At 51.8% G+C, this 17,423-nt stretch overlaps 2 protein-coding genes across 3 annotated transcripts in view; one reads left to right on the top strand and one right to left on the bottom strand.

Moving 5' to 3' along the window:
* LOC142907476 (uncharacterized) overlaps positions 1-17,423 on the top strand; it is a 478,656-nt gene that overhangs the window by 226,315 nt on the left and 234,918 nt on the right. The window lies entirely within an intron of this gene.
* Positions 2,862-17,423, bottom strand: part of LOC116937372 (disintegrin and metalloproteinase domain-containing protein 10-like) — a 34,770-nt gene continuing 20,208 nt past the window's right edge. The window contains exons 4-8 of one of the 2 annotated variants that reach the window (XM_076057046.1): positions 16,091-16,249; positions 15,023-15,114; positions 12,617-12,760; positions 9,620-9,712; positions 2,862-3,140 (exon numbers count right to left, since the gene is read on the bottom strand). In XM_076057046.1, the coding sequence (XP_075913161.1) occupies positions 2,877-3,140; positions 9,620-9,712; positions 12,617-12,760; positions 15,023-15,114; positions 16,091-16,249 (752 nt within the window). In that variant the 3' untranslated portion in view covers positions 2,862-2,876. Of the gene's footprint in view, positions 3,141-3,682; positions 4,328-9,619; positions 9,713-12,616; positions 12,761-15,022; positions 15,115-16,090; positions 16,250-17,423 lie in introns of those variants that run through there. The other variant, XM_076057045.1, reaches the window with a different exon arrangement.

The following is a 17,423-nucleotide window of genomic DNA, read 5'->3' as shown; positions in this document are numbered from 1 at the left end:
GTGGCACTAGTAGTGGGTGGTAGTGGGTGGTACTAGTAGTGGGTGGTAGTGGTAGTAGTGGGGGGGTAATAGTGGGGGGAGACTCACCGGGGATCCGAAGTTGTGTCCCACCTCGTGAGCGAACGTGATGTGGGAGACTTTGGGTGGGTTAGTAGTAGTGGGTGGGTGGTACTAGTAGTGGGTGGTAGTAGTGGTGGTGGGTGGTAGTAGTGGGTGGTAGTAGTGGGGGGAGAGACTCACCGGGGATCCGAAGTTGTGTCCCACTTCGTGAGCGAACGTGATGTGGAGACTTTGGGTGGCACTAGTAGTGGGTGGTAGTAGTAGTGGGTGGTAGTAGTGGGTGGTAGTAGTGGGTGGTAGTAGTGGGGGGTAGTAGTGGGGGGGGAGGGGAGACTCACCGGGGATCCGAAGTTGTGTCCCACCTCGTGAGCGAACGTGATGTGGGAGACTTTGGGTGGGTGGTACTAGTAGTGGGTGGTAGTGGGTGGTACTAGTAGTGGGTGGTAGTAGTAGTAGTGGGTGGTAGTAGTGGGTGGTAGTAGTGGGTGGTAGTAGTGGGGGGAGACACTCACCGGGGATCCGAAGTTGTGTCCCACTTCGTGAGCGAACGTGATGTGGGAGACTTTGGGTGGTACTAGTAGTGGGTGGTAGTAGTAGTGGTGGGTGGTAGTAGTGGGTGGTAGTAGTAGTAGTGGGTGGTAGTGGGGGGTAGTAGTGGGGGGAGGGGAGACACTCACCGGGGATCCGAAGTTGTGTCCCACCTCGTGAGCGAACGTGATGTGGGAGACTTTGGGTGGCACTAGTAGTGGGTGGTAGTAGTAGTGGGTGGTAGTAGTGGGTGGTAGTAGTGGGGGGTAGTAGTGGGGGGTAGTAGTGGGGGGAGAGACTCACCGGGGATCCGAAGTTGTGTCCCACCTCGTGAGCGAACGTGATGTGGGAGACTTTGGGTGGCACTAGTAGTGGGTGGGTGGTAGTAGTGGGTGGTAGTAGTGGGTGGTAGTAGTGGGTGGTAGTAGTGGGGGGAGGGGAGACTCACCGGGGATCCGAAGTTGTGTCCCACCTCGTGAGCGAACGTGATGTGGGAGACTTTGGGTGGCACTAGTAGTGGGTGGGTGGTAGTAGTGGGTGGTAGTAGTGGGGTGGTAGTAGTGGGTGGTAGTAGTGGGGGGAGGGGAGACTCACCGGGGATCCGAAGTTGTGTCCCACCTCGTGAGCGAACGTGATGTGGGAGACTTTGGGTGGCACTAGTAGTGGGTGGGTGGTAGTAGTGGGTGGTAGTAGTGGGTGGTAGTAGTGGGTGGTAGTAGTGGGGGGGAGGGGAGACTCACCGGGGATCCGAAGTTGTGTCCCACCTCGTGAGCGAACGTGATGTGGGAGACTTTGGGTGGCACTAGTAGTGGGTGGTAGTAGTGGGTGGTAGTAGTGGGTGGTAGTAGTGGGTGGTAGTAGTGGGGGGGTAGACACTCACCGGGGATCCGAAGTTGTGTCCCACCTCGTGAGCGAACGTGATGTGGGAGACTTTGGGTGGCACTAGTAGTGGGTGGGTGGTACTAGTAGTGGGTGGTAGTAGTAGTAGTGGGTGGTAGTAGTAGTAGTGGGTGGTAGTAGTGGGTGGTAGTAGTGGGGAGAGACTCACCGGGGATCCGAAGTTGTGTCCCACCTCGTGAGCGAACGTGATGTGGGAGACTTTGGGTGGTAGTAGTAGTGGGTGGTAGTAGTGGGTGGTAGTAGTGGGTGGTAGTAGTGGGTGGTAGTAGTGGGTGGTAGTAGTGGGGGGGTAGATACTCACCGGGGATCCGAAGTTGTGTCCCACCTCGTGAGCGAACGTGATGTGGGAGACTTTGGGTGGCACTGATGAGCCGTAGTTCTGCACTGTGATGATTCCGTGTTCAGAGACTTTCGACGGCCGTCCGAGTAGAGGCGGTGACGCTCGCAGATTCCTCCCGAGCTGCCTGCGGGTGGTGGTGAGGAGGTGGTGAGGAGGAGGTGGTGAGGAGGAGGTGGTGAGCAGGAGGAGGAGGTGGTGAGCGAGCGAGTGTGAGCGAGCGATGGCGGTGGTGACGGTGATGATTCCCCGTGTTCAGAGACTTTCGACGGCCTGCGGCTGAGGAGGAGGTGGTGAGGAGGTGGTGGTGAGGAGGTGGTGGTGAGGAGGTGGTGGTGAGCAGGAGGAGGTGGTGAGTGAGCGAGTGGTGAGCGAGTGGTGAGCGAGCGAGTGGTGGTGGTGGTGATGATGATGACTCCGTTGTCGAATTCCCGGTCGGTGAAGACGTAGGCCAGACAGAACTCGTCATGGTGGTGAGCGGTGAGCGAGCGGGTGAGCGGGGGTGAGCGAGTGGGTGAGCGAGCGGTGAGCGAGCGGGTGAGCGAGCGGGTGAGCGGGTGAGCGAGTGGGTGAGCGGGTGGGTGAGTTGTTACCGGAGGGAGCGGCGACCCAGGCGAGGCCCAGGACTCGTCATGGTGGTGAGCGAGCGAATGAGCGGCGAGCGAGCGAGCGGGTGAGCGGTGAGCGAGCGAGCGGGTGAGCGGTGAGCGAGCGAGCGAGCGGTGAGCGAGCGGGTGAGCGGGTGAGCGAGTGGGTGAGCGGGTGGGTGAGTTGTTACCGGAGGGAGCGGCGACCCAGGCGAGGCCCAGGACTCCGTCGTCGAAGTCCCGGTCGGTGAATACGTAGGCCAGACAGAACTCGTCATGGTGGTGAGCGAGTGGGTGAGCGAGTGGGTGAGCGAGCGAGCGAGCGGGTGAGCGAGTGGGTGAGCGGGTGAGCGAGTGGGTGAGCGGGTGGGTGAGTTGTTACCGGAGGGAGCGGCGACCCAGGCGAGGCCAGGACTCCGTCGTCGAAGTCCCGGTCGGTGAAGACGTAGGCCAGGCAAAACTCGTCATGGTGGTGAGCGAGTGGGTGAGCGAGTGGGTGAGCGAGCGGGTGAGCGAGTGGGTGAGCGAGTGGGTGAGTTGTTACCGGAGGGAGCGGCGACCCAGGCGAGGCCCAGGACTCCGTCGTCGAAGTCCCGGTCGGTGAATACGTAGGCCAGACAGAACTCGTCATGGTTCTGCTCTGAGCTCAGCTCCAGGAACTTCTCCACGCCGATGTTGGGGAAGCGGAAGGGGTTGGTGGGGTCACGTGCCTCCTCCGTGCCGTTCACCTGGTGAGGGTGAGCAGGGGGTGAGTGGTGAGTGGTGAGGAGGGGTGAGTGAGTGAGTGAGTGAGTGAGTGAGTGGGTGAGTGGGTGGGTGAGTGAGTGGGTGAGTGAGTGGGTGAGTGAGTGAGTGGGTGGGTGAGTGAGTGGGTGAGTGAGTGGGTGAGTGAGTGAGTGGGTGGGTGAGTGAGTGAGTAGGTGGGTGAGTGAGTGAGTGAGTGGGTGAGTGAGTGGGTGAGTGAGTGGGTGAGTGAGTGAGTGAGTGAGTGGGTGGGTGAGTGAGTGAGTGGTGGGTGGGTGAGTGAGTGGGTGAGTGAGTGAGTGGGTGAGTGAGTTGGTGATGTCACGTGCTTCCTCCGTGCCGTTCACCTGGTGAGGGTGAGGAGGGGTGAGTGGTGAGTGGTGAGGAGGGGTGAGTGGGAGGATGGGAGGGTGAGTGGGTGAGTGAGTTGGTGGGGTCACGTGCCTCCTCCGTGCCGTTCACCTGGTGAGGGTGAGGAGGGGTGAGTGGTGAGTGGTGAGGAGGGGTGAGTGGGAGGATGGGAGGGTGAGTGGGTGAGTGGGTAGTGGGTGAGTGGGTGAGTGAGTGAGTGGGTTGGTGAGTGAGTGAGTGGGTGAGTGAATGGGTGAGTGAGTGGGTGAGTGAGTGAGTGGAAGGGTGAGTGAGTGAGTGAGTTGGTGGGTGAGTGAGTGGGTGAGTGAGTGAGTGGGTGAGTGAGTTGGTGATGTCACGTGCCTCCTCCGTGCCGTTCACCTGGTGAGGGTGAGCAGGGGGGTGAGGGTGGGGGTGAGGGTGAGTGGGTGAGTGAGTGAGTGGGTGGGTGAGTGAGTGGGTGAGTGAGTGGGTGAGTGAGTGAGTGGGTGGGTGAGTGGGTGGGTGAGTGAGTGGGTGGGTGAGTGAGTGGGTGGGTGAGTGAGTGGGTGAGTGAGTGGGTGAGTGAGTGAGTGAGTGGGTGAGTGGGTGGGTGAGTGAGTGGGTGAGTGAGTGGGTGAGTGAGTGAGTGGGTGGGTGAGTGAGTGGGTGAGTGAGTGGGTGAGTGAGTGAGTGGGTGGGTGAGTGGGTGGGTGAGTGAGTGGGTGGGTGAGTGGGTGAGTGAGTGAGTGAGTGGGTGAGTGAGTGAGTGGGTGAGTGAGTGAGTGGGTGAGTGAGTGAGTGGGTTGGTGATGTCACGTGCCTCCTCCGTGCCGTTCACCTGGTGAGGGTGAGGGTGAGGAGGGGTGAGTGGTGAGGAGGGGTGAGAGTGAGGGTGGAGGGTGAGTGGGTGAGTGAGTGAGTGAGTGGGTGAGTGAGTGAGTGAGTGGAAGGGTGAGTGAGTGAGTGGGTGGGTGAGTGAGTGAGTGAGTGGGTGGGTGAGTGAGTGAGTGGGTGAGTGAGTGGGTGAGTGAGTGGGTGAGTGAGTGAGTGAGTGGGTGAGTGAGTGAGTGGGAGGGTGAGTGAGTGAGAGGGTGAGTGAGTGGGAGGGTGAGTGGGTGAGTGAGTGGTGAGTGAGTGGTGAGTAAGTGGTGAGTGAGTGGTGAGTGAGTGGTGAGTAAGCGGTGAGTGAGTGGTGAGTAAGTGGTGAGTGAGTGAGTGTATGAGTGTATGAGTGAGTGGTGAGTGAGTGGTGAGTGAGTGGTGAGTGTATGAGTGAGTGTATGAGTGAGTGTATGAGTGAGTGAGTGAATGAGTGGTGAGTGAGTGGTGAGTGAGTGGTGAGTAAGTGGTGAGTGAGTGAGTGAGTGGTGAGTGAGTGGTGAGTAAGTGGTGAGTGAGTGTATGAGTGAGTGATTGTATGAGTGAGTGTATGAGTGAGTGAGTGGTGAGTGAGTGGTGAGTAAGTGGTGAGTGAGTGGTGAGTAAGTGGTGAGTGAGTGGTAAGTGGTGAGTAAGTGGTGAGTGAGTGGTGAGTGAGTGGTGAGTAAGTGGTGAGTGAGTGGTGAGTGAGTGGTGAGTAAGCGGTGAGTGAGTGGTGAGTAAGTGGTGAGTGAGTGAGTGTATGAGTGTATGAGTGAGTGGTGAGTGAGTGGTGAGTGAGTGGTGAGTGAGTGGTGAGTGTATGAGTGAGTGTATGAGTGAGTGTATGAGTGAGTGAGTGAATGAGTGGTGAGTGAGTGTGAGTAAGTGGTGAGTGAGTGAGTGAGTGGTGAGTGAGTGGTGAGTGAGTGGTGAGTAAGTGGTGAGTAAGTGGTGAGTGAGTGTATGAGTGAGTGTATGAGTAAGTGAGTGAGTGAGTGTATGAGTGAGTGATTGTATGAGTGAGTGTATGAGTGAGTGAGTGGTGAGTGAGTGGTGAGTGAGTGAGTGAGTGGTGAGTAAGTGGTGAGTGAGTGGTGAGTAAGTGGTGAGTGAGTGGTGAGTAAGTGGTGAGTGAGTGGTAAGTGGTGAGTAAGTGGTGAGTGAGTGGTGAGTGAGTGGTGAGTAAGTGGTGAGTGAGTGGTGAGTGAGTGGTGAGTAAGTGCTGAGTGAGTGGTGAGTAAGTGGTGAGTGAGTGAGTGTATGAGTGTATGAGTGAGTGAGTGGTGAGTGAGTGGTGAGTGGTGAGTGAGTGGTGAGTGAGTGGTGAGTGAGTGGTGAGTGAGTGTATGAGTGTATGAGTGAGTGAGTGAGTGGTGAGTGGTGAGTGAGTGGGTGAGTGTATGAGTGAGTGAGTGTATGAGTGAGTGTGTGAGTGTATGAGTGAGTGTGTGAGTGAGTGAGTGTATGAGTGAGTGTGAGTGTATGAGTGAGGTATGAGTGAGTGAGTGAGTGGTGAGTGAGTGAGTGGATGAGTGAGTGGTGTGAGTGGTGAGTGGTGAGGTGAGTGGTGAGTGGAGTGGTGAGTGAGTGGTGAGTGTAAGTGGTGAGTGTGAGTGAGTGGTGAGTGAGTGGTGAGTGGTGAGTAGTGGTGAGTGAGTGTGTGAGTGAGTGTTGAGTGTATGGAGTGAGTGAGTGAGTGGTAAGTGAGTGGTGAGTGAGTGGTGAGTAAGTGGTGAGTAAGTGGTGAGTGAGTGTATGAGTGAGTGTATGAGTAAGTGAGGTGAGGTATGAGTGAGTGATTGTATGAGTGAGTGTATGAGTGAGTGAGTGGTGAGTGAGTGGTGAGTGAGTGAGTGAGTGGTGAGTAAGTGGTGAGTGAGTGGTGAGTAAGTGGTGAGTGAGTGGTGAGTAAGTGGTGAGTGAGTGGTAAGTGGTGAGTAAGTGGTGAGTGAGTGGTGAGTGAGTGGTGAGTAAGTGGTGAGTGAGTGGTGAGTGAGTGGTGAGTAAGTGGTGAGTGAGTGGTGAGTAAGTGGTGAGTGAGTGAGTGGTGAGTGAGTGGTGAGTGAGTGTATGAGTGTATGAGTGAGGAGTGGTGAGTGAGTGGTGAGTGAGTGGTGAGTGAGTGGTGAGTGTATGAGTGAGTGTGTGAGTGTATGAGTGAGTGGTGAGTGAGTGAGTGAGTGTATGAGTGAGTGAGTGAGTGTGAGTGAGGTGATGTGAGTGTATGAGTGAGTGTATGAGTGAGTGAGTGAGTGGTGAGTGAGTGGTGAGTGAGTGGTGAGTAAGTGGTGAGTGGTGAGTGAGTGGTGAGTGAGTGGTGAGTGAGTGTATGAGTAAGTGGTAAGTGGTGAGTGAGTGGTGAGTGAGTGGTGAGTGTGAGTGGTGAGTGAGTGGTGAGTGAGTGGTGAGTGAGTGGTGAGTTGAGTGATGTGAGTGAGTGGTGAGTGAGTGATGAGTGAGTGGTGAGTGAGTGGTGAGTGAGTGGTGAGTGAGTGGGTGAGTGTATGAGTGAGTGTATGAGTGAGTGTATGAGTGAGTGAGTGAGTGGTGAGTGTGAGTGAGTGGTGAGTGATGAGTGAGTGTATGAGTGAGTGTATGAGTGAGTGTAGTGAGTGAGTGAGTGGTGAGTGAGTGGTGAGTGAGGTGAGTGAGTGGTGAGTAAGTGGTGAGTGGTGAGTGAGTGGTGAGTGAGTGGTGAGTGAGTTTATGAGTAAGTGGTAAGTGGTGAGTGAGTGGTGAGTGGTGAGTAAGTGGCGAGTGTATGAGCGAGTGTATGAGTGAGTGAGTGAGTGGTGAGTGAGTGGTGAGTGAGTAAGTGGTAAGTGGTGAGTGAGTGTATGAGTGAGTGTATGAGTGAGTGAGTGTATGAGTGAGTGTATGAGTGAGTGAGTGTATGAGTGAGTGTATGAGTGAGTGTATGAGTGAGTGTATGAGTGAGTGAGTGTATGAGTGAGTGTATGAGTGAGTGAGTGTATGAGTGAGTGTATGAGTGAGTGAGTGTATGAGTGAGTGAGTGAGTGTATGAGTGAGTGTATGAATGAGTGAGTGGTGAGTGAGTGGTGAGTGAGTGGTGAGTAAGTGGTGAGTAAGTGGTGAGTGAGTGTATGAGTGAGTGTATGAGTGAGTGAGTGTATGAGTGAGTGAGTGTATGAGTGAGTGTATGAGTGAGTGAGTGTATGAGTGAGTGAGTGTATGAGTGAGTGAGTGTATGAGTGAGTGAGTGTATGAGTGAGTGTATGAGTGAGTGAGTGTATGAGTGAGTGAGTGTATGAGTGAGTGTGTGAGTGAGTGAGTGTATGAGTGAGTGAGTGTATGAGTGTATGAGTGAGTGAATGAATGAGTGAGTGTATGAGTGAGTGAGTGTATGAGTGAGTGAGTGTATGAGTGAGTGAGTGTATGAGTGAGTGAGTGTATGAGTGAGTGTATGAGTGAGTGAGTGTATGAGTGAGTGAGTGTATGAGTGAGTGAGTGTATGAGTGAGTGTATGAGTGAGTGAGTGTATGAGTGAGTGAGTGTATGAGTGAGTGTGTGAGTGGATAGTGAGTGTATGAGTGAGTGAGTGTATGAGTGTATGAGTGAGTGAATGAATGAGTGAGTGGATGAGTGAGTGAGTGTATGAGTGAGTGAGTGTATGAGTGAGTGAGTGTATGAGTGAGTGAGTGTATGAGTGAGTGTATGAGTGAGTGAGTGTATGAGTGAGTGAGTGTATGAGTGAGTGTGTGAGTGAGTGAGTGTATGAGTGAGTGTATGAGTGAGTGAGTGTATGAGTGAGTGTATGAGTGAGTGAGTGTATGCGTGAGTGAGTGTATGAGTGAGTGAGTGGTGAGTGAGTGGTGAGTGAGTGGTGAGTAAGTGGTGAGTGAGTGGTGAGTAAGTGGTGAGTGAGTGGTGAGTAAGTGGTGAGTGAGTGGTGAGTAAGTGGTGAGTGAGTGGTGAGTAAGTGGTGAGTGAGTGGTGAGTAAGTGGTGAGTGAGTGGTGAGTGAGTGGTCAGTGAGTGTATGAGTGTATGAGTGGTGAGTGAGTGGTGAGTGAGTGGTGAGTAAGTGGTGAGTGAGTGGTGAGTGAGTGGTGAGTAAGTGGTGAGCGAGTGGTGAGTGAGTGGTGAGTGAGTGGTGAGTGAGTGGTGAGTAAGTGTATGAGTATATGAGTGGTGAGTGAGTGGTGAGTGAGTGTGGTGAGTGGTGAGTGAGTGGTGAGTAAGTGGTGAGTGAGTGGTGAGTGAGTGGTGAGTGAGTGGTGAGTAAGTGGTGAGTGAGTGGTGAGTAAGTGGTGAGTGAGTGGTGAGTGAGTGGTCAGTGAGTGTATGAGTGTATGAGTGGTGAGTGAGTGGTGAGTGAGTGGTGAGTAAGTGGTGAGTGAGTGGTGAGTGAGTGGTGAGTAAGTGGTGAGCGAGTGGTGAGTAAGTGGTGAGTGAGTGGTGAGTGAGTGGTGAGTGAGTGTATGAGTGTATGAGTGGTGAGTGAGTGGTGAGTGAGTGTGAGTGAGTGGTGAGTAAGTGGTGAGTAAGTGGTGAGTGAGTGTGAGTGAGTGGTGAGTGAGTGGTGAGTGAGTGGTGAGTAAGTGGTGAGTGAGTGGTGAGTAAGTGGTGAGTGAGTGGTGAGTGAGTGGTGAGTGAGTGGTGAGTAAGTGGTGAGTGAGTGGTGAGTGAGTGGTGAGTGAGTGAGTGAGTGGTGAGTGAGTGGTGAGGTGAGTGGTGAGTAAGTGGTGAGTGAGTGGGTGAGTAAGTGGTGAGTGAGTGGTGAGTGAGTGGTGAGTGAGTGGTGAGTAAGTGGTGAGTGAGTGGTGAGTGAGTGGGTGAGTGAGTGAGTGAGTGGTGAGTAAGTGGTGAGTGAGTGGTGAGTAAGTGGGTGAGTGAGTGGTGAGTAAGTGGTGAGTGAGTGGTGAGTAAGTGGTGAGTGAGTGGTGAGTGAGTGGGTGAGTGAGTGTATGAGTGAGTGAGTGTATGAGTGAGTGTGTGGAGTGAGTGGTGAGTAAGTGGTGAGTGAGTGGTGAGTAAGTGGTGAGTGAGTGGTGAGTAAGTGGTGAGTGAGTGTATGAGTGAGTGAGTGAGTGGTGAGTGAGTGGTGAGTAAGTGGTAAGTGAGTGGTGAGTGAGTGGTGAGTGAGTTGGTGAGTGAGTGGTGAGTGAGTGGTGAGTGAGTGGTGAGTGAGTGGTGAGTGGTGAGTGAGTGGTGAGTGAGTGGTGAGTGAGTGGTGAGTGAGTGGTGAGTGAGTGGTGAGTGAGTGGTAAGTGGTGAGTGGTGTGAGTAAGTGGTGAGTGTATTCTCACCCTGACTCTCTTCACCATGAAGTTGATTCCACGAATGCCGTGGAAGTTTGTGTTCTGGTAGATGGCATCCAAAGCCTTCACGTGGCCAGCGATCTACGGTAACCACGGCAACCACCACGGTAACCACGGCAACCACCACGGTAACCACGGCAACCACCACGGCAACCACCACGGTAACCACGGCAACCACCACGGTAACCACGGCAACCACCACGGCAACCACCACGGTAACCACCGCAACCACCACGGTAACCACGGCAAAGACATGAACCACCACGTTAAAAACCCGGCAACCACCACGGTAACCACGGCAACCACCACGGTAACCACGGCAACCACCACGGTAACCACGGCAACGACATGAACCACCACGTTAAAAACCGCGGCAACCACCACAGTAACCACGGCAACCACCACAGTAACCACGGCAACCACCACAGTAACCACGGCAACCACCACAGTAACCACGGTAACCACCACAATAACCACCACGGCAACCACCACAGTAACCACGGCAACCACCACAGTAACCACGGCAACCACCACGGTAACCACGGCAAGCACCACGGCAACCACCACAGTAACTACGGCAACCACCACAGTAACCACGGCAACCACCACAGTAACCATGGCAACCACCACAGTAACCACCACGGTAACCACGGCAACCAGAGCCTTCATGTGGCCTGCAATACAAATTAACCACCTATTTACCTAACCACCAGCTAGTTAACTAGCTGGTGGTTAGGTGGTTAACTAGCTGGTGGTTAGGTGGTTAACTAGCTGGTGGTTAGGTAGTTAACTACCTAACCACCAGCTAGTTAACTACCTAACCAGCTGGTTAACTACCTAACAAGCTAGTTAACCACCTAACCAGCTAGTTAACTACCTAAACAGCTAGTTAACTACCTAAACAGCTAGTTAACCAGCTAGTTAGGTAGTTAACCAGCTAGTTAACGAATTAACCAGCTAGCTAACTACCTAACCAGCTAGATAACCAGCTAGTTAACCAATTAGTTAACTAGTTAAACAGCTAGTTATCAAGTTAAACAGCTAGTTAACTACCTAACCAGCTAGTTAACCAACTAGTTAACTAGTTAAACAGCTAGTTAACCAGTTAAACAGCCAGTTAACTACCTAACCAACTAGTTAAGTAGTTAAACAGCTAGTTACCAAGTTAAACAGTTAAACTACCTAACCAGCTAGTTGGCTAGTTAACCAGCTAGTTAACCAGCTAGCTAGGTAGTTAACCAGCTAGCTAACAAGTTAAACAACCAGTTAACTACCTAACCAACTAGTTAACAAGTTAAACAGCTAGTTAACAAGTTAAACAGCTAGTAAACTACTTAACCAGCTAGTTAACTAGGTCCCCAGCTAGTTAACAAGTTAAACAGCTAGTTAACTACCTAACCAACTAGTTAACTAGTTAAACAGCTAGTTAACAAGTTAAACAGCCAGTTAACTACCTATCCAACTAGTTAACAAGTTAAACAGCTAGTTAACAAGTTAAACAGCTAGTTAACAATTTAAATAGCCAGTTAACTACCTATCCAACTAGTTAAACAGCTAGTTACCAAGTTAAACAGCCAGTTAACTACCTATCCAACTAGTTAACAACTTAAACAGCTAGCTAACAAGTTAAACAGCTAGTAAACTACCTAACCAGCTAGTTAACTAGTTCACCAGCTAGTTAACAAGTTAAATAGCCAGTTAACGACCTAACCAACTAGTTAACCAGTTAAACAGCTAGTTAACAAGTTAAATAGCCAGTTAACTACCTAACCAGCTAGTTACATAGTTAACCAGCCAGTTAACCAACTGGTTGTTTAACTAGTTAACCAACTGGTTAACTAGTTAAACAGCTAGTTAACAAGTTAAATAGCCAGTTAACTACCTAACCAGCTAGTTACATAGTTAACCAGCCAGTTAACCAACTGGTTAACTAGTTAAACAGCTAGTTAACAAGTTAAACAGCCGGTTAACAAGTTAAACAGCTAGTTAACTACCTAACCAACTAGTTAAACAGCTAGTTACCTATCCAGCTAGTTAACAAGTTAAACAGCTAGTAGACTATCTAACCAGCTAGTTAGCTAGTTAACCAGCTAGTTAACAAGTTAAACAGCCAGTTAACAAGTTAAACAGCTAGTTAATTACCTAACCAGCTAGTTAACTAGTTAAACAGCTAGTGGACTACCTAACCAGCTAGTTAGCTAGTTAACCAGCCAGTTAACCAATTAGTTAACTAGTTAACCAGCGAGTTAACTAGTTAAACAGCTAGTAGACTACCTAACCAGCTAGTTAGCTAGTTAACCAGCCAGTTAACCAACTAGTTAACTAGTTAACCAGCTAGTTAACAAGTTAACCAGCTAGTTAACAAGATAAACAGCTAGTTAACTACCTAACCAGCTAGTTAACTAAACAGCTAGTAGACTACCTAACCAGCTAGTTAACTAGTTAACCAGCCAGTTAACCAACTAGTTAACTAGTTAACCAGCTAGTTAACAAGTTAAACAGCCAGTTAACTACCTATCCAACTAGTTAACTAGCTAAACAGCCAGTAGACTACCTAACCAGCTAGTTAGCTAGTTAACCAACCAGTTAACCAACTAGTTAACTAGTTAACCAGCTAGTTAACAAGTTAAACAGCTAGTTAACTACCTATCCAACTAGTTAACTAGCTAAACAGCTAGTGGACTACCTAACCAGCTAGTTAACTAGTTAACCAGCCAGTTAACCAACTAGTTACCTAGTTAACCAGCTAGTTAACAAGTTAAACAGCTAGTTAACTACCTAACCAACTAGTTAAACAGCTAGTAGACTACCTAACCAACTAGTTAACCAGCTAGTTAACAAGTTAACTAGCTAGTTAACAAGTTAAACAGCCAGTTAACTATCTATCCAACTAGTTAACAAGTTAAACAGCTAGTAGACTACCTAACCAGCTAGTTAGCTAGTTAACCAGCTGGTTGTTAAGCAGCGAGGTAACCCGCCCATCACCTGGGCGAGGACGTTGTCACGAGATCCGTAGTGCTGTGTGAAGAGGTGGTCCGTCTGGATGAAGAGGAGGCAAGTCTTCTGTTCCGGACCCAGCGCCCTACGCAGGCGACTGTGGTTGTAGTGGCCCGAGGCATTGGTGACTTCCTGTAACCACGACAACCACCACCATCACCATCACACCATCATCGCGGGCACCACCATCACAACCACAACCACCATCAATCACTACCATCACCACCATCACTACCATCACTACCATCACCACCATCACCATCATCACAACCACAATCACTACCACCATCATCATCACAACCACCATCATCATCACCATCACACCATCACCACCATCACCACCACCACCACCACCATCACCACCATCACCACCATCACTATCATTACAACCACCAACAATGACTACCATCACCACCATCATCACCATCACCACCACCACTACCACCACTACCATCAACCATCACCACCACCACAACCACCATCATCTCAACCACCATCTTTACCATCACCACCACCACAATCACCATCATCACACCATCATCGCGATCACCACCATCACTACCATCACTACCACCACTACCACCATCACTACCATCACTACCATCACCACCATCACCACCATCATCACAACCACAACCACCATCATCATCACCATCACACCATCACCACCATCACCACCACCACCATCACTACCACCACTACCACCACCATCACTACCATCACTACCATCACCACCATCACCACCATCACTGCCATGACCACCATCACCACCACCGCCATCACCATGACACCATGACACCATCATCACCATCACTACACCATCATCACCATCACCACCATCATCACCATCACCACCATCATCACCATCACTACCATCACCACCATCATCACTATCACAACCACCATCATCTCAACCACCATCATTACCATCACTACTACCACAACCACCATCACCACCACCATCACCACCACAACCGCCATTTCTGTGTGTGTCTCTGTGTGTGTCTGTGTATCTCTGTGAGTCTCTGTGGGTCTGTGTGTCTGTGGGTCTGTGTGTCTCTGTGTGTGTCTGTGGCCTCAAGGTGCACATGGCCTGGCACAAGCGTCGTGGTGACGTCAACGCCACTCAGTGGCAAATGGCGGTTGTTGTTGTTGTGTCTGTGTGTGTGTCTGTGTGTATCTGTGTGTGTATGTGTCTCCAGTTCAACAGCAGAGGTCTCACTCCGAATCAGTCGAGCGGCAATATCTTTTCATCGGTTGCGTAACGCTGTGTGGAAGATACCTGGTCTGTCGCTCCGCACTAAGCTTCAGGTCTTCTCGGCCACGGTCATTCCCTCCCTTCTCTACGCTTGCGAAACGTGGACCCCCCTAATGGAACATCTTCGCCGGTTAGAAACATTTAGGCTGGCCTGCCTACGATCCATCCTGGGTTTAACCAGACTGGATTGTGTGAGGAGCTCACAAATCCTTGAAAGATCCGGGCAAGGTCCCATCGGTGAGCTCCTCCGGCGGGCAAGGCTGCGATGGCTGGGTCATGTAGCCCGCATGCCCAGCCACCGCATGCCGAAACAGCTTTTGTTTGGCCGGATCGAGGGGGCTAAACGGGCGCGGCACGGGCTAGAGAAGAGATGGAGTGATGTGGTACAGGAGGACGTGGAGCTGAGTGGACTTGCCGATGACTGGTACCAGCGGTGTCAAGATCGGCCTCTGTGGAGGAGGCTCGTGAAGGATGCTACTGGGCAGTTGGAGGCAGTCGCCCTCCAACAACAACGGAGGGCGGAGGAGCGACGCTCAGAACAACGAGCGGAGCGCCGGGTGGCTAAAGCACAGCAGGTTGGCACAGTAGGGGGCACAGGTGGTGCATCAGCCAGTCATCTCAGTCAGTCGACCCGTGGCACCTGGGTCTGCCCCGTGACCTCCTGCCAGCGGGCGTTCGACACTTCACGTGGCCTCAAGGTGCACATAGCCTGGCACAAGCGTCGTGGTGACGTCACCGCCACTTAGTGGCGATTGGCGGTTGTTGTTGTTGTTGTGTGTCTCTGTGTGTGTCTGTGTGTGTGTCTGTGTGTGTGTCTGTGTGTGTGTCACTGTGTGTGTGTGTCTGTCTGTGTGTGTGTCACTGTGTTAGTCACTGTGTGTGTGTGTCACTATGTGTGTTTCACTGTGTGTGTGTGTCTGTGTGTGTGTGTCTGTGTGTCTCTCTGTGTCTGTCTGTGTGTGTGTCTGTGTGTCTCTGTGTGTCTGTGTGTGTCTGTGTGTGTGTCTGTGTGTGTGTGTGTGTCTGTGTGTCTCTCTGTGTCTGTCTGTGTGTGTGTCTGTGTGTCTTTGTGTGTCTCTGTGTGTGTCTGGGCCTCACCTCCCCTAGGTCCGCTCAGCCTAAACACTCCGCCTTACCTTCACTGCGTGCTGTTGCTGTCGGCTGTGCATCCTGTGGAAGACGCTGTGGTTAGCACACCCACCCAGAGACCCGTACGGGTGTGGGTAGTCTACACACACACACAGACACACACACACAGACACACACACACACAGACACACACACACACAGACACACACACAGACACACACAGTTAGACACAGACACACACACAGAAACACAGATACACACACACAGTCACACACACAGACACATACAGACACACACAGTTAGACACAGACACACACAGACACACACACAGAAAAACACACAGTTAGACACAAAGACACACACAGAAACACACAGACACACACACAGACACACACAGACACACACACAGAAACACAGACACACACATAGAAACACACAGACACAGACACACACACAGACACACACACAGAAACACACAGACACACACAGTTAGACACAGACACACACACAGACACACACACACAGACACACACACACAGACACACACACAGACACACATAGACACACACACAGACACACACACACAGACACACACACACAGACACACACACAGACACACATAGACACACACACAGACACACATAGACACACACACACAGACACACACACACAGACACACACACAGACACACACACAGACACACATAGAAACGGGTTGCTACCCCCCACTACCACCACCATTACCCCCCACCACCCCCCACGACCCCCCCTACCACCCACCACCCCCCACCACCACCAACATTACCACCCACACCACCACCACCCCTCACTACCCACCACGACCACCACGACCCCCAACCACCACCACGACCCCCCACTACCTCCGACTCCCACAACGACCCCCCACTACCACCACCACCCCCCACTACCCCCCACCACCACCACCACCACCCCCCACTACCACCACCACCCACCACTACCCCCCCAACCACCACCACGACCCCCCAACCACCACCACGACCCCCCACTACCTCCGACTCCCACAACGACCCCCCACTACCACCACCACTACCCCCCACCACCACCCACCACCCAGCCCCCCACTAGTGTACACACGCAAGTCGTCCTCGTGGTAGATGACTGAGCCCCCAGCAGCTGAGTATGGGCGGTGTCTGACGGCATGGTCCAGGTAGAAAGTTCCAGATCCTCTCGTCAGAATGAAACCTTCAATGAGGCCGCCGTTGATGGAGGCATGAACCAGTGAACCTTCCTCTCCTAGACACGCACAGAGACACACAGAGACACACAGAGACACAGACACACACACACAGATACACAGAGACACACACACAGAGACAGTCACACACACAGACACACACAGAGACACACAGAGACACACAGAGACACACACACAGAGCCACACACAGACACACACAGACACAGTCACACACAGAGACACACAGAGACACACACAGACACACAGAGACACACAGAGACACACACAGAGACACAGATACACACACACAGAGACACACAGAGACACAGAGACACACACAGACACACAGAGACACACACAGACACAGTCAGAGAGACACAGAGACACACAGAGACACACACAGACACACACACAGACACACAGAGACACACAGAGACACAGAGACACACAGACACACACACAGAGACACACAGAGACACACAGACACAGTCACACACAGAGACACAGACACACACACACACACAGACACAGAGACACAGACACAGAGAGACACAGACACACAGACACACACACAGAGACAGTCACAGACATACACACACAGAGACACAGAGACACACAGAGACACACAGAGACACACAGAGACACAGTCACAGACATACAGAGACACACAGAGACACACACAGACACACACACAGAGACAGTCACAGACAAACACACACACACACAGACACAGAGACACACAGACACAGAGACAGAGACACACACACAGTCATAGATAGACACACAGACACAGAGACACACAGACACAGAGACACACAGACACAGAGACAGTCACAGACATACACACACACACACAGACACACAGAGACACACAGACACAGTCACACACAGAGACACAGAGACACAGACACACACACACACAGACACAGAGATACACACAGAGACACAGACAGACAGAGACACACAGAGACACACAGACAGTCACAGACATACACACACACACAGACAGACAGAGACACAAAGACACAGTCACACACAGAGACACACAGAGACACACAGAGACACATACAGACACACACACAGAGACACACACAGAGACAGTCACACAGAGACACACAGACACACAGTCACACACAGACACACAGAGACACACAGACACAGTCACACACAGACACACAGACACAGAGACACACACAGACACAGAGACAGTCACAGACACACACACACAGAGAC

This window comes from Petromyzon marinus, chromosome 79 (genome assembly GCF_048934315.1).
Source record: "Petromyzon marinus isolate PM22_M1 ecotype Great Lakes invasive population chromosome 79, UKy_Petmar_22M1.pri1.0, whole genome shotgun sequence".
In the NCBI taxonomy this organism is placed as follows: domain Eukaryota; kingdom Metazoa; phylum Chordata; class Hyperoartia; order Petromyzontiformes; family Petromyzontidae; genus Petromyzon; species Petromyzon marinus.
This window is presented reverse-complemented; position numbering and strand designations above follow the sequence as displayed.